General features: G+C 34.4%; 1 protein-coding gene across 1 annotated transcript in view; it reads left to right on the top strand.

The window, feature by feature from the left end:
• Positions 1 to 13,462, top strand: part of Gapvd1 (GTPase activating protein and VPS9 domains 1) — a 32,656-nt gene extending 19,194 nt beyond the window's left edge. The window contains exons 9-17 of the mRNA XM_023173706.2: positions 5,310 to 6,161; positions 7,007 to 7,332; positions 7,475 to 7,649; positions 7,762 to 7,967; positions 8,024 to 8,277; positions 8,330 to 8,541; positions 10,226 to 10,340; positions 10,393 to 10,663; positions 13,193 to 13,462. Of these exons, the coding sequence (XP_023029474.2) occupies positions 5,310 to 6,161; positions 7,007 to 7,332; positions 7,475 to 7,649; positions 7,762 to 7,967; positions 8,024 to 8,277; positions 8,330 to 8,541; positions 10,226 to 10,340; positions 10,393 to 10,663; positions 13,193 to 13,333 (2,552 nt within the window). The 3' untranslated portion in view covers positions 13,334 to 13,462. The remainder of the gene's footprint in view (positions 1 to 5,309; positions 6,162 to 7,006; positions 7,333 to 7,474; positions 7,650 to 7,761; positions 7,968 to 8,023; positions 8,278 to 8,329; positions 8,542 to 10,225; positions 10,341 to 10,392; positions 10,664 to 13,192) is intronic.
• Positions 13,463 to 16,838: the final 3,376 nt, after the last annotated feature.

Genomic DNA, 16,838 nt, shown 5'->3' with positions numbered 1-16,838 from the left:
AATAATGAAGTTCATGATTACAATACGAGAAGAAATAACAATTTTTACATTAATAAAACTAACACTAAATTTGGAATGAATAGTATATTTCATAAAGGCTTAAACGGATTTAATAAACTACCACAATTTGTAAAAGAATCTAATTCAATAAACCAATTTAAGTCATCATTAAAGAAGTATATTAGTGACAGCTCATTATGATATTTGTAATTTTTTTTTTATTTTTTTATGTGAACTAACCTAATAACCTAATAATCTATAGATATGTATGTATATTTGGTTTTCCTTGAAAGGTACTTTAAAATGTTACTATATTTAAATAGTTAAGGTCGTGAGATATTTTTGAATTTGTATTTTTTCTTTTTTTTTTTGTATATTAGGCTTGCCTACTTAATAAATAAATACAATAAATAATGTAACATCGTTCAAATGTTCGTAACGGCTTCTTTGGGTGGAGCGCATTCAAAACGTCCAATATTCAATGACTCTGGCGGATAAATCAGGCTAAATTTGACCAACTGCGTGGGTTATGTTGGCTTTGAGGATCGCTGTGGTTTGTGGCTTATTCGCATACAACTGTGACTTGATAAAACCTCCCAAGAAAAAGTCTAACGGGGTCAAATCGCACGATCTCGGTGGCCGGTTCACATCACCTGCACGTGAGATGACCATGCACTCAAATCGCTCGTGCAGAATATCCAATTTGGCATGAGCTATGTGGCACATAGCGCCATCCTGTTGAAACCACATGTCATTGGTGACCAGATCATCCAATCATCTATTTTAATTTAAAAAACGATCTGAAAAAGCAATCGCTTGCCTTACTAATCAATGGAATGGCACTGGCATGCACAAGTTGTACAAAATTCCTTGGCGTTCATGTAGACAACTATTTGAAGTGGTCTGACCATATCACAGTTGTTTGTAAAAAAATCAATCTAGGGTATTATGCAATCTCAAGAATTAAGAATTGTATGCCTTTACGCGCCATTTTAGATGTATATTACAGTCTGGTCTATAGCCATCTAAGTTATAATGTGATCCTACGGGGAAATAGTGTTGACAAAGATAGGGTTTTCATTGCTCAAAAAGAAGTTGTTAGGAAATTACTAGGCATCCCTTGGAGGGAATCATGCAAGACATTTTTTATTAGTCATCAAATTTTAACCTTTCCCTGCATCTATATCTTTAAAATACTTTTATATGTTCGCGAATGTATAACAGACTGTACTAAGAACTCATTCTATCATAGCTACCCAACTCGATATGCAGAGGAGTTGAGCATTCCTAAACATAAAACCATAAAATTCGAACATTCTCCCAAATATATGGGAATAAAATTATTCATTCGGTTACCAGACCATTTCAAACAGATGAACACTGTAGCATTTAAAAAAGCAGTTAAAACATTGCTTCTTTCTAAGGCCTACTATAGTATTGGCGAATTTCTCTCGGACCATCTCGACTGAATGGGTTCATGCGGCTTTGGCATGACATATTCAATTTTTATAACTACAATTGTTTTAATTTTTATCTACTGATCTACAATTTTATCATTTGATGTGATTTTTATGTGCTTAATACTGACCTATCCTATACGTTTGGCAACGTCTTTGAGGATGAATAAATATTATTATTATTATTAATTCAGACCAAAAGAAGTTGGTAATCATCGACCTATAGAGCTCGCAGTTGACAGTGATGGCCTGGCCAACGTCGTTCTCAAAGAAATATGGACCGATGACGCCGCTGGCCCAAACTACATACTACCCCTGTAATTAAATTTTTTGTGGTAATAAGGTGAAACAATCCTGGAAAATCATCAAGGAAGCTCATAATGGTTATACTGGCAATACCATACCTTGTCTACAAAGTGCTGAAGATGGTGACATTCTTTCTGATAATTTTGCTATATGCAACCTTTTCAGTGATTATTTCTCAACTGTCTGTAGTAGCATATGTAAACCAGACACTAAAAATATCAATTATATGAAATCTGCTCATCAAAGTATTTATTTATATCCAGCAACTAAAATAATGGAAATTGAACAAGTTATCAAATAAATTTTGAAGAAACAATCGTCCGGTATTGATGAAATTCCTGATCATGTTATTAAAAAGGTTGCCAATGTGATTTCTGAGCCTTTGACTCATATGGTTAACTCCACTTTCATTGAGGGGAGGTTTCCTGATATACTGAAAATGCCAAAAGTTTTGCCAATGTATAAAAATAAGGGATCTCGATCTGACTGTGCATCTTACATGCCTATATCGCTACTTAGTCAGTTTTCTAACATTATTGAATACTGTTTCTATCAAAGGATATATGACTACTTTGAATCATTCAGATTATTTTCTTCTAGTCAGAATGCTTATAGAAGAAATAAATCTACAGTTGGTGCAATTGATCAACTCAGCAGGCTCTACGATTATTTTTTGATTTGAGCAAAGCCTTTAACCTCGTTGACCATGACATACTGTTACACAAATTGCAGTTTTATGGTATACGTGGCTCTGCATTGAATTGGGTTGGATCTTACCTGACTGATCATAGTCAGCTAGTCTGCGTGAATGGAATGAATTCTGAAAGAAAATGTATATCAAGAGGGGTATCTCAAGGCTCTGTTTTGGGACCCCTTTTATTTTTGGTTTTTACAAATGATCTTCCGAAATTTTGTTCAAAAGCGTCCATTACTGTTATTTTTGCGGACGATACTAACATCTTGGTATCTGCGGGAACTATGTCTGAATTAATTGTCAAAGCTAATGAAGTAACTGATCAAATTTCTGCGAGGTGTTCTATAAATGGCCTGCTGCTAAATTCTGCAAAATCTCAAATGCTCAACTTTGTTACTAAAAATACAACAATTGATAAAAGCTATTTGGTCAGATTAAATAATGAAACTTTACATCAAGTTAATTGTACTGAATTCTTACCTGGAAGTTCCATGTTGATAGTGTCAAACTGAAGCTCAGTAAACACATATATTTACTTCGTCAGTTAAAAAAACAGTCTCTCTTGATGTTCTCAAGCTTTTATACCACAGTTTAATTCGGTCAGTAATTTCCTATGGTCTTGAACAGTGGGGCTTATCAAATTAAGCTGATGAAGTTTTTGTTATTCAGAAAAAGGTAATCAGAATTCTGGCTGATGCATCTTCAAGTGAACACTGCAGGCCATTATTCATTCATTGTAGTTTATTAACAATGCCTAGTATATCTACCAAACTCTGATTTATATAAAAAACAATATCTCAATTATTCCTAGAAATGAGCAAATCCATGAACATTTCACTAGAAATAACTCTCAACTACATCAACTTCATAGTAGATTGACAGTGTCAAAGAATCACCCAATGTGATGTGGGGTTAAGCTATAAAATAAACTTAGTGAGGACATTGAATCCTCAAATATCAATGTCTTTAAAAAGCGACCCAAGAATTTTCTATTGGAAAAAACATACTACTCTGTGGATGAGTTTCTCCTTGAATCCTAATTTGATTGTAGCTTTTCAACTTTTTTTTTAATGTATGTTTTATATTGACTTTTTTATGTTTGACCTGTTGAATCAGCCAGTATTTTATGATGATGTTATGTTTTTTTTTTGTCTAATGTGATTGTGAAAGAAAACTGATTCAATGAATGTTTGTTTGATTAATTGATTGTGTCTTGGTTGTGCAGTACAATACATATCTAGAATGTATCATTATTGAAACTGCCCTACTTATTCAAAAGAAAAATAAATAAAATGTTATATTATCGGTGGTTTGTTTTGTTGAAGGTTAGTTCTTACATCCTCATGAAAATTGATTCGTTTTTTAATGTTACTCTGAAAAAGTTTCATTTGAATTTTGCGGGTAGAAATCTACATTTCAGTTACTTGATGAGAACACATCAGTTTTCCAGACTGAAGTTTATGCAAACTTGCAATGTGCAAGGAACATTAATTTGAGGCCCCACAGACAGTGAGGCTATAGTTGGATCTCTGACAACCCAAAAGTCACATTGAGACATTGCCATGCAGAACTGACGGACAGGAATAGATTGACTATAGACTGGATGCCAGAACACTCAGGCATCGCAGGCAACAGAAGAGCTCTTGAGTGCCAGACACGAATTCATCAACTCCATATATAGGCTCTGAACCAGCTGTGGGGGTACCAAAGACCATATGGTATGGAACAATATCGGAAAGTGGGTCTCTAATAAAGTACATAGATAGTACTGGGAATAACTACCAGGAAACATGAGAAAACCTTTATAAATTGATGGATGTAGCCGTTACTAGTTGGGGGATATCATCATAAAAAAATGAGAAATAAAACTTCTTGTTTTTTTTTACCAATTGTATTTGTATCTAACGTTACTGCAGGACATTTTCAAACGAATACAATAAACATATACTTTATAAAGGGACGTCCGAGAAGTGAATTGAAGAACTGCTTCGATAAAGCAGGGATCGGCTCAGAATAATCACAGGACTACACACTGGTCACTGTCCATTGAGAGAAAACCTGAACGAAATAAGGCTGTACAATGGCGACCTTAACTGCAGCAATGCAACAAAGGGGCAGAGACAGCCCATTATATTTAATGTCAATGTGAGGCGTTGGATCACAGTAGGCAAACAATTTATGCACAGTCTAAATTATGAATTCGGAAAAATCACTCTGTCGCAATGCAACAAAAGGACAGTGACAGCTCGTCATATTTAATATGAATGTGAAGCATTGGATAACAGGTGGCAAACAATTCATGGACAACCTAAATTATCTCCAGAAGAGTATGACATGCATCCAGCAAGGGACCTATAGAAACTAGAACAGGACACAAAATTGTTAGAATCGGTGTTACGAAAAAGATGGGAACATAAAACAATATATATCCCATTCTTTGGTCGAATTTATTCGTTGAATTTAGGAACCCTCAAAATTTTTATTGATGTAAAAATTGAACCAGTTGAGTGTTGATATATTTGGAAATAATGATTGATAAACTTCTGACATGGAATAACCACATGAACAATATGTTGAAAAAACTGTGAATTTTGGCAGTAATGCCAAAATTCTATCTGCATTCCCCTCTCACTACTATTCTCATTATTATTATTTGAGTATAATATTTGGATACAATTTTTCTTTTTTTTTCTTTTTTTTTTCATTGTCTTGAATTTACATGTGTATGTCATTGTTTTTTCATTTGAATTGTTTAGAAATAGAAACAAAAGAAATGGTTAAAGCTTCCGCTTCATTAACTTATTTATGAATCTATATATCTACATAACTGAAGAGTAACTATTATTTATCAGGTAGAGGAACACCAAACATCTCAGGTCGTGACACCCCCAGTTCTCAAGTCTGTGAAAATGATGACCGCGTTTTAGTTGAACCACGCCAAGCTGATGTCGCCCAGCCTCAACCTAAACTCAACAAACAAATCCGATCGGAAATTGATGATAAATTCTGCAAATTTGAAATAAAAAAGTTATTGGAAGGAGACGAGACGATATCCATCATCTCGGAAACGTGGAGTACAGACGTTTTGGCTTCTGATAATGAAACAGTGGACCTGTCCGAATCCAGGCAACAAATCCAGCTGGTCGAGGCCATACAGGAAGTGCCAAGCATCTTGGACTTGTCTCTTTCTGAGACCCAAAGTGAAAGCGCTTGGTCTACAGATGTTATGACTTCAGACACAGATAGGTTAACCGAAGTCGATAACGATGATTCTGTAAGCGTGGCCCAGTCAGATGACACAAGATCCGAGACAGACGACGTCTGTGGAGTAAGAAGACTTTCGTCGTCATCAAATTCATTTGTTCCAGTTCCAGGCAGTCAGAACTATGTTTCAAGTGTTACTGTTCATAATATGAGCTACTTGCCTACTAACGGTCCGAGTACAGCCACTAATACCAAGAAGTATGTCAACTCTTCGAAATTTATGGAATACGGGAAAGTTGATATAAAAAATGATAGAGTTATTGGAAAAATTTACCGAACGGAGCAGGTAGACAACAACGCCAATAGAGTTTTCAAGTCGTTAACTTTGGGGCACTCTCCCTTGTCGACTGAGACAAGCGAAAGCAAAACTGCAATATTCAAACCGTCTTCAGTCAAGAATGGTGTACTGTGCAAAGAAGTGGAACTGAGTAACATTGCAGGTGAGTTTGTCTTTACCATCAGTTTGAAAATATGCTCTTTTACTATCTCATGATTATTGTGAATTTATTTGCGAATCTCTTTGCTGATGATATGAGTTTGCAAAGAAGCTTTGAAAAAATTGATAGCACTCAAATATTTATTATTTCCTTGAACTCTAGTTGAATAATAATAAGATCAGAGCTATGATTATCACAACACTCTTCAGATATAACCTGATTGATGAAATTTTTCAACAATTTATATTCGTGGTAAAATTATTGAAATTGTATACAAAGTTAAATATGTAGGATTTGTTGTTAATGTGTGTGTGCATGAGTGCGTATGTGTGAGCTCATAAATTAAATATTTTAGTAAAGTACATGATCAAAATAAGTTTACCGTCTATATCAATAGTTGTCAAGTCGTTGGTATATAGGAGAAATAGGGTAGGGCCAAGTACTGAGCCTTAAGATACTCTGTTATGAGAACAACTTCTGCTAAAAACATTTAGAATGTCTGCAGGATTGTACTTATCATTGATAAACTAGTGTATAGGTTTATAACTCTATTTGTGCTATTGAGCTTCAAGCCACCGATAATAAATTAATCATATTAATATATTATGCATAGACTAGTATTTGAAAGAATTCTCTATATTGATTTTGTAACATCACATTGCCTTTATTTAAATGTTCTGTAATTTAATAAGACTCAACAACTATTTGAGCTTTCTTTCCCTATCCACTGAAAAACATTTTTCATCAGTTTTAATTCTTTCGTATAGTGTTCTTTGAACTCTCCAAATAAATTCTTGAGATTCATTATGTCCTAGAATGTGCTTTAAACTCAATAATGAATTTCTCAGGTACTAGTGGAATGGTGGAAAATGAGAAAAATCCACAAAACCGCCCCAATGAAATATTGTTGAGCAACTGCAGTCTGAATTCAAGCTCAAGTGGTTCAAGTAGTCACAGTTTTGAAAACAAGAATGCTTCGGAGCAGTGGGAAAACAAACAATGGCTCAACAGTTCCGGAAGTAGTCTCAATGTTACTTTGACTCCGTCAGAAAGTACCAGTGAGCTATCGGTGCTTAGTATCAGCAAGAAAACTGTAACGAATAGGGTCGTAAAACCGTCCGTCTCTACGGGGGCTATCCCGAAGAGCATCAGCTTCGATATGAGTGCAGATAAGGTAGTTATCTTTATTAATGCTATTATTTATTTTGCATGTATGTTATGTTCTCCGTTAAAAATTGAACCTTTCACAAGATTGTATACAGTGTCTATTCTAGTTTGGTAAGATGCTCTACAATTTGAAAATTCTGTTTGTTCAGGGATTGGAAGAGGAAGGAAGGTCAAAGAGAGGAAGCTTTTTTGGAAAGCTTCGCATGGGATTCAGGAGTAGACGGGGAAAAAGTTTCAGAAATCAGGATGAGTTCAGGTTGGAGAATGATGAATTTTTTGGTTCGAAGAGACAATCAGACATAGGAAAAGTGAGCAACACTACAGGTGAGGTTGCCAATACTATGAATTTGATTTTATAATTCAATAACATTTGTTTGTATTCATTATTTATTATTATTAGGCATGTAGGCATATCAAATATCTTTTGTATTTTCAGAAGCCTCTGACGATATTTTAGCAAAGTACAGAACGAAACCCTTTGTGGAAAATTCGGCTGTTAAAGAAAACAGCGATTCAAAAAAGTGTTCTAAGGAAAAAAGTGTATATAGCAGCAATAGTGAAGAAATTAATAGCTTTAATGATATTAAGAACAAACTACGTTTAGTCTTAAGTAATATATCAGAAATTCCGCACTACGTTAAGGTACCTTTCAATATTCATTTTCAACTGCACATTTACCTCATACTTATATATTGTAGAACAATCCCATTAGCGTTAAGAATAAAATGGAGATGATATTGCGCCTGGAAATGGGAAAAGCCAGAAGACTAAGGGAATGGTCTCATGTAGCGAGAATCTCGGAAGCTATCAGGTGCATCAATCTCATTACAGATGATACATGCCTCAAGTTGATTCATTCCATGAAGGACGATTTGATTCTGCGCTCAACTTACATAAAGTACCTGGTTACTTCAAAGCAAGAACTGCTATTTTGCGATAGTTATTTGAAGAGGTGAGAGTAGTAGTAATTGATAGTGCTTGTTTGTAATTATATTTCATTTTAGCCTGCAAGATCAAATATCCCACGATAAGCAGCAGTGTGAAAAGTATTTGGTAACGGTTTGCGTCAAAGAATTTTTGTTGGCGCAGGAGACTGTTTTACTAGAATTCTGCGAGGAATTTAAACAGTTGAACCTGGCTGATGAAAAGTGTGATATTTTACAAAAGTTTTATATGAAACTGTATTGCATCATGAAATCAAGCAGTATTTGGAAAGGTGATTAGAATTCACAGTTGACTTTTTTAGAACTAGAGGTCACACCTTTCAATATTTTTCCAAAATAGTTTTTTTGCCATATTTGAGATCAAATATATAATTTTTTGGGGCTCTTAGAATAAAACACATAATGAATGTGTCAGATAACAGGATTAATTCATTTTGGATTTTATATAAAGCAATGAAAACTCTAATCTGATAATCATCTTCATTATATATTTATTTTTAACAAACTACATACTGTTATAAAAACCAATAAATAAAAATTTCACCAAGGACTTTTTCATTGGTTCTGATGGCAGTTTGACAATATTGACTCTACATTTTTCAGTTTCTTATATAACAAGAAAAAACGAAAATTTTAAAACTGTTGTATGTTCTTTATTTGCAGAAATATGGTAAATATTTCTCGTTTTGCCATAGTGTTGGACTATCAGAATTGATCTTACAAATTTTAAATATGGGCTTCTGTTTTTTGATGATTTTTTAAGCAGTAATGTTCATGAAATATCCTAGGAAGTTTTTTTTCGATATTTCGGTAATTTGATGATCGTCAAATGAATGATAACTTTTTTTTACTGCCCTGATAATTGCTGAAATGGAAGCAATTGTTGATTTTTTATTTATCACAGTTGTTTCTAAAAAATTCGCCAAGTTCCTGAAATATGTTGAATCATGAATCTAATATATCTATTGAGATGTTTTCACATTGTACAACTTCCAGAAAATCAAGAAAAACGTAAAATTTTATATCCAGCCCAAATTTTGGCTCTCCTGGTGTTGAAAGTCAATAAGTACTGAAAAATACAAGTTTTTTGTAAGTGAAATGAGCTGATAGTGACCTCAAACTGAAAATCAATTTATCTTTCCTAATTCAAAACCTTCATGGAGTTCCTAAAAGAAGTTGCATGTTCCAGAAACCAATAATGATAAATTCTAAATTTCAAAGGTAATAGAGAAATAAATTTAAATATATTTTGCTAGTATCTTTTATTCTGTTGAATTTCCTGAATTACATTCAAAATTTCTGAAAAACTTTGGATAAGCTTCAAATTAAGAAAGATAAATTTATTTACAGACGGAATTAACATCAGTTTATTTTTCTTATTGTATTTTTTTCATATTTCTCAATGGTTGAAACCAGAACCATGAAACAAAGCATTCAAAAAAGGGTCATTCTGGTGAAATAGAAGTTTTTAATCTATGAAACCATTTGAAATGGTTTTATGCAAGTCCGCTGCATATGATCGTAAGAAGATGTAATTTTACGAGATTTTATTATTAGTAGAGTTCCAAAAATAGTCGATTTTTCAACATTTTTGACTTTCGAGAGGGGGAATTCAAATATGTATGTTTGATCAAAAGTTTTTCAAAAGCTAGCGGAAGCCGAAAAAAACGAAAATTTTCCTTTGAAAAATTCAAAATGGGATTTAAAGGGAAAGAGTTGTATTTTCAGAAAGGCATAGAAAACTCCAAATTTGATAACCCATGGTTTTCACCATTTTTCTATTGCCATATTATCCCAGATGATAAAGTCAGTCTAAAAGCTAAGCCGTAACCTTGGATATATAAAAAAATTGAGTTAGGGTATCTCAAAATTTTTATGTGATGAAGTATCTTCCGGTTTCTGTTTTTTCCAAAATGTTTTAGTCTTGCATTGTTTTAATGTTTACCTACTTTGCAGATTTTGTCCGGAATAGGGAGACCCTGTTGAAAATAACTTTGGAAAGGTATATCATGACTAAGATATACAAAAACTCCATTTATCCTAATGGAGATGGGGACAGGGACAGGGACCGGTATGATGTTAAATCATTCTACTTGATAAATTATTCATTTCTTCTGTTCTAGAGTATTACAAAATCATATTGAAAAACTGTCCAAAATCATCACCCCAAACCACAAAGATCTCCTGATAGAAAAAGTGTATCTCAGAGAGAGTCCCTGGCTTCCTGCTCAAGATGCTCTTCGAACTTTGAATATTTACAAGACCCCAAGGGATAAAGTTAAATGTATCGTCAACTGTGCCAAGTGTATCATGGATCTCCTGGCCCTTTCCCAGAGTAATGGTTCTGCTACTGCTGACGATTTCATGCCTGTTTTAGTTTATGTGATAATCAAGGTAAAAATTATTCTTTCCTCAATACATTTTCTCTGGCTCTCGCCAGACAAAGAATATAATCTATGATAGTATGGAGTTTGTTGTATTGTTTTAAAATATTTTGATTGAAGTATTTCTTAAACTTTCTACCATGAAGATTAGATTCCGCTATGATTGGACTAAACTTAATTTAGAATATTACCCATTTGAGAAAATATTTTAGGTAAGTTGAAGTTATCGAATGACAATTTTTTTGTAGCCGACTGAAATCTTCAACATTTCTGTACAAATCAATTTAAGGCAGAGTGCAACAGACTGCTGGTTGACACTGGAAGTCGCAACATTCTGGAAATGACCTCTGACTTTATGCCTCCAACTGTCAACTACGAACTGCCTTATAAAGTACAGTTCCTGAGTAGAGAGGACTCCGGGAGAAGGAAATATTAAGAGCAGATAGTTGTTGGTTCACAGATGGATCAAAAACATCTTCAGGTTCTGGTGCAGGTGTTTTCAGTTGCAGACTCAGGACAGATATATCAGCCTGCCTAGGAACCCATGCGATTGTATTTCAAGCGGAAATTTACGCTATTGAATTGTGTGCGGAAATATTGGAAGAATCCAACCTCATACACAAGTCATTAAAAATATTCTCCGACAGTCAAGCGGCGTTGGAAGCTCTTGGTTCCTACTAAGCAACGTCTAATTTGGTAGCAAGTTGCCAAAAACGACTCTCCTCGATAAGAAGACTTAATAGATTGTCTCTGGTCTGGATTCCTGGCCATACTGGCCTGGAAGGCAATGAAGCTGCTGACTCCTTTGCAAAGGAGGGTGCTGCAAGCAGCTTCATCGGACCAAAACCTGTCATTGACATCGCTTTAGGCTTTGCCAAACAAACATTGAACAGCTAGATGGCAAAAGATTTATGGACTTCTGGCAGATTCTTCCAAGATTGGCTCACTCCAAGGCGTTTATTCGCCCTTCGAAGCTTGATACCAAACAGTTGTTGAACTACATTAAGGATGAACTACGATGTCTAACAGTCCTTCTCACAGGTCACTGTCATTTGAATCATCATATGCAGAGACTCGGAAGACAGTGTGTGTCGCCTATGTTTGGAAAATGATGATACAGCAGAGCACATACTTTGTTTCTGCCCTGCTGGGGACCGAATCAGTTTTTCAGAGTTTGACGTAAAAGACCACTCACCATACAAACTAATTGGATTCGTTAAGAGGCTGGGTTTATTTGGTTGAGTGTGAATAGGTGTGAGCCACAATGAACCCTTGCTTGTTGCGGTAGAGGGTCTAATAGACCCACTCACTTTTGATCTAACCTAATACTAGACAGTCCCATTTTAATCTGCCATAGATACATAAAGTTAATATAATGATAATAAACACAATTGCACAAAAATACATGAAAAGATGTACAAGCCAGTGAACAAAAAAAAAAAACAAGTATGCCAAATACCAAACCTGAACTCAATCATTAATTATAAAATATAAATTTTAGATAATCATTAATAGTATATGGCTTGAAGTCTGAGTTTTACGAAAGATTAAATTTGCTGTATGAAGACATGAATGAAAAAAAAAAAACAATTGAAAAAAAATGTGATCCGACTCGAATCTCTTTCGTCATATTTTTTCAATTTAGTTTTTCTTTCATTTATGTCTGCATACCGCAAATTTAATATTTGGTATTATATTACAAACGCTAATTTCTCTTGTGCTGCAAAGTGCTACATTGATGGTGAAAAGATACATTATAACTAGATACATGGCTTGTACCACATGAGTGTGTTGCTTCGAGAGCCACAAAATATTGCTTGTTTTTGAATAAAAATTTCATCTAAAAAATTTAAATTACTCATGATACAAATAGCCTGAAACCGGTCTGCAAGTGTGCCCGTTCCTATGTAATCCAACGCCCTTCTTGGAATTAGCTAGGGAAGTAATTGTTTTACGAAAGGTGTCAGTTATAAGGAATTCAGAGCACAGAAAAAAAATTTTAGAGCTATATTCAATGTTCATCCACTGTCAACATGTGAAGACCTATTTAAAAAATCGCAAATAAAAACTTTTCCCAGTTTATACGTATTTCAAATAATAACATATATTAAAGAAAATGAAAACAGGTTCAAGAAAAATGAGGACTTGCACTCACATTCCACACCAGAGTTACTCACAATTACAAATCTGCCAGAATTTGCCTGACTATATAGGAGTTAAATTGTATAATAAATTTAAATGTATCTGTGAGCTTAAACGAGATACCTGTAATTTGTTTAATATATCTAACATGTCATTTAGCATTAAACTCAAACGTTTTCTGACATAACAAATATTTTATTGTATATACCTTATATATGCCTTTTGTCATTTAGCTTCAGTATCATTTACTTTCAGAAAGATATCTATAACTATTTTTACTTAAGATATTTCCTCAAAAACAAGTAAAAATTTCACAGAATTGTATTTTTGGTATAAAAGAATAAAGGGTACTCCAGGAACATGTGAATGGATTTTAATTTCACTTAATATTTCGCAGGTTAATCCAGAAGCTCTGTTGTCAACTGTTCAGTACGTGAATAGCTTCTTCCACCATCAGCTGTTTGGAGAAGATGAATACTGGTGGACTCAGTTCTGCGCAGCTGTTGAATATATTAAAACGATGGACTATTCTGATTGATATTAGTTGTAAAATAATCTCTACACCATTTTACTTGTACCTATTAGCAAAAAATATTATTTATGATTTATATTAATCTGTTAGGTTATAGAGCAATTATATTTTTAATAAAAGTGTTTATATTTTAGAGATTCGCTTATTTCTTTCATAAAGCAGTACATACATTGGGTATTGCAGCTCAAAACCGAGCATTACTCTAGAGCTATCTACGTATTGTATTTTTATATTTATAAATATAAAATGTATATTTTGTAAGAAATTCATGGAGACAGATTACTACATAAACTGTGTCAAAGCTATTTTCTGGGTTTGCTGTCCAATGTCTACAGGCTTTTATGCCTATAGTTCCATCCAACTGCAGTAAACTTTATCAAAGACATTGAGGCAGTAGATGCAGTGCTGTATATTATTATTTTTACAGCATATACTACATTGTTCATGTCTCTAGTTCCAGTGGTGGGGGTGGTTTCTTTCTTATTATTGGGGTTAATTAGCCTCTTCTTTTTGTTTGAAATTGTCTCTGTTCTAGAATTTTAATCGCCTCCCTATATGTAATCATGTGAGTGCCTGCTCTTAGTGCATTTTTAGCTACTGGTAATATGTCTGTATGCTCAGAGGTGACAATTTTTGTTAGAGTTGGGTACTTCATTTCTCTCTGTGGTTATAATGTAGACTGATCAGTGGCAACAAGGGGTTGGATATACTCTCGGTGTTGCTAAAGGCCCTCTGGGGACTTAACTACACACACCAGAAAACTCTAGGGATATTTTTAAAAATGGCAATAATTTTTTTTAGATCGCTTTAGGGAAAAAAAAGTTGACGAGTGATTATTAAACGAATGTAACTTACAACAAAATGTATTAAATGGTCAAAAATACTGAGTGCGCATATAAGCAAAACTAAAAAAAAATATGGCTCTTCTTTGGCACCCCCAAAAAAAAATCATAATAAAAAAAAAAATTGGGATCAGTACAAAGTACACGCTGGTTTATTACGGCCCTACATCTATCGTGCATCGACAAAATGAGATTGTCAATGTCTTGTTGAGGTACATTTGCCCATTCAGCTATTAAAAGCTCTCTCAATTGAAACGTTGTTGAAGCATGTCCCACACATGCTCGATGGGATTCAGGTCCGGTGATTGTGCTGGCCATGGCAATACATTAACTCCTTCATTGGTGAGCCAGACAGTCACTAGACGCGCGACATGTGGACGAGCATTATCGTGCATTAGGTGGAAGTTTTCACCAACAGCACCAGCAAACGGACGGACGATAGGTAGAAAAATGGTGTCGAGGTACTGTCGAGCTGTGAGGGAGCGATTTGGAAAAACGAGATTGGTTCTGCTGCCGATCATGATTCCGCCCCATAGCATTACTGTACCACCTCTGTATGTGTGGACTTCCTGGACGTGTCTCAAACGTTCATTATTTCCAGGTCGTTTCCACAGTCTTACTCGACGAGAATCTGGATGAAATCCAAATCTGGATTCGTCTGTAAACAAAACTGTGGCCCAATCATTTGCATCCCAGTTTGATGTTTTTGACACCACTCTAATCTTCTACCGCGATTGCCTCTCGACAAGAGGCAAGGTGGACATCTAAGTGGCCTTCTGTTGTGGAGATCTGCTTCATGTAGTCGATTTCTGACAGTATCACGACCAATGGTTACCTGGTGCGTCTGCTGCAACACGTTAACCAACTCAGGTGCTGTGATTGTCGGTTATCTTCTTGCGGTTAAGACCAAAAATCGGTCTTGAACTGCAGTTGTAGCGGGTCCTCGCCCTGGATGTTGTTCGGCTGGACTGCCAGTTTCACGGAAACGCCGCCACAATCGACTGATAACACTTTGGGAGACCCCCTAACGAAGCCCTACAGCTCTATTCATCTCAGCCAATGGTAAGTGATGGCGTTCCATGTTAAAGCACAATATTTTCAGTTTAATTGCTGAGCAAGAACTGCATAGAATGTACAAACTCGATACTTTCAGATTATTCATTTTAGCCGAAAACCTACAGTTTGTAAAAAACTTGATAAAAGATTAATTACCGTTTTTGCAGGCTTTGTTCAACCCATAGAAATCTACAGGGTGGTCGAGTGTACCAATTTAATCGAAATTAAACGACCCCATGCATTTATTTTTATGAAATTTAGTATGTTATAAAAATATCCCTAGACTTTTCCGATGTGTGTAGATTCTCTCTGATAGTTTTTGTTGGCTAAATGTCGATTTCATGTTGTTTCTCCAGAATTTTGCCAATATGATCATTTTTGACTTGAGAGCATTTGATGGTACTATCTGGTTTCATCTATTTACTGAGTCACGTTTTCATTATTCATTTTAATATTTCTTGTGATATGGAAAGGTGCAAAATATTATCAACATAAATTCGAATTGAACCAGTAAGATCTATATCGAATATTGTGTTGATAAATAGCAAAAGGAGTAGGACCTAAAATTGGGAATTGTTGGACTCCATGAGAGAATTTTACACTACAAGTACCAACTTTTAAAGAATTTTGTTTTCGACAGTGTCACATACTTTGCATAATTGAGGTGACTTTTTAGAACATTGCCAATATTTAATTATATGTCAGACAGTAGATCCATAACAGTTGATGCTTCCATAGTTATTGCAATCGTCTTTTTTCTCCTGATTTGAATGTAGGTACCATCTTATCAGTTTCAATGTCAATATCATCAATGCCTCATGCTTTATATGATTCCAGTTAACTTATTAGGAAGATTCCTCAGCCGCAGTGAGTTCAAAATTGAATCTCTCCGAAGCTAATGCAGACATTTTTGTCTCTCAAACTTCTCATTTCAATTCGACAGTTTACAGTTACAGGTAGTTTATGCTTGTTAGGTTTCAATTCATCAGGCTGTTTTTTTTCTATTTTATTCATAATAAAATAGACTTTATCAAATATGGAGCACCTGTATTTTATCTATGTTGGCTACTCTGTATATTTTTTTATTGTCCAAAATATGAGTTTTATTTGTGGTCAATGAAAGGAATGCCAAAAACATTAATAGAAAAAAAATGCTGTTTGATAGTTGCTTTCATTGTATCCATTTTCCATTATTAATCTCAATATTTAGTTGAGGTAACGGTACGAATAATTAACGACAACCGACACTAAAGACAAATAGAGTAACCTACTCAGAAAAAAAAAGTGTTCCCAATTTTCATACAATTACTTATTAAAGTGAAATTATTGGAAAAAAAACTATTGTCACATATATAAATTATGTCATGGTCTATTTGAACCATGCGAAATAATTGAAATTTGAGAGATAGTAATTTTTCATATAATTTCAAGGTTGGCCAATCGTGCCTTTTTTTTAAATTGAGTTGTTTGATATAGGCTGATTACTTTCCTAAACTTTTTTTGTCTGTAATTGCATTTTCAAACTTCTGTCAAACATCTACTTGGAATCATTATAAATTCATATAAACTGAGTATAGAAATCGAATCACTGCACAAAAAAATTATGAGAATTA

Source organism: Leptinotarsa decemlineata, unplaced genomic scaffold (assembly GCF_025532065.1).
Source record: "Leptinotarsa decemlineata unplaced genomic scaffold, Ldec_3_MD MMD2_tig00026328_RagTag_RagTag, whole genome shotgun sequence".
NCBI lineage: Eukaryota > Metazoa > Arthropoda > Insecta > Coleoptera > Chrysomelidae > Leptinotarsa > Leptinotarsa decemlineata.
Note: the sequence above shows the minus strand (reverse complement) of the source record. Positions and strands in the feature narration are given on the sequence as shown.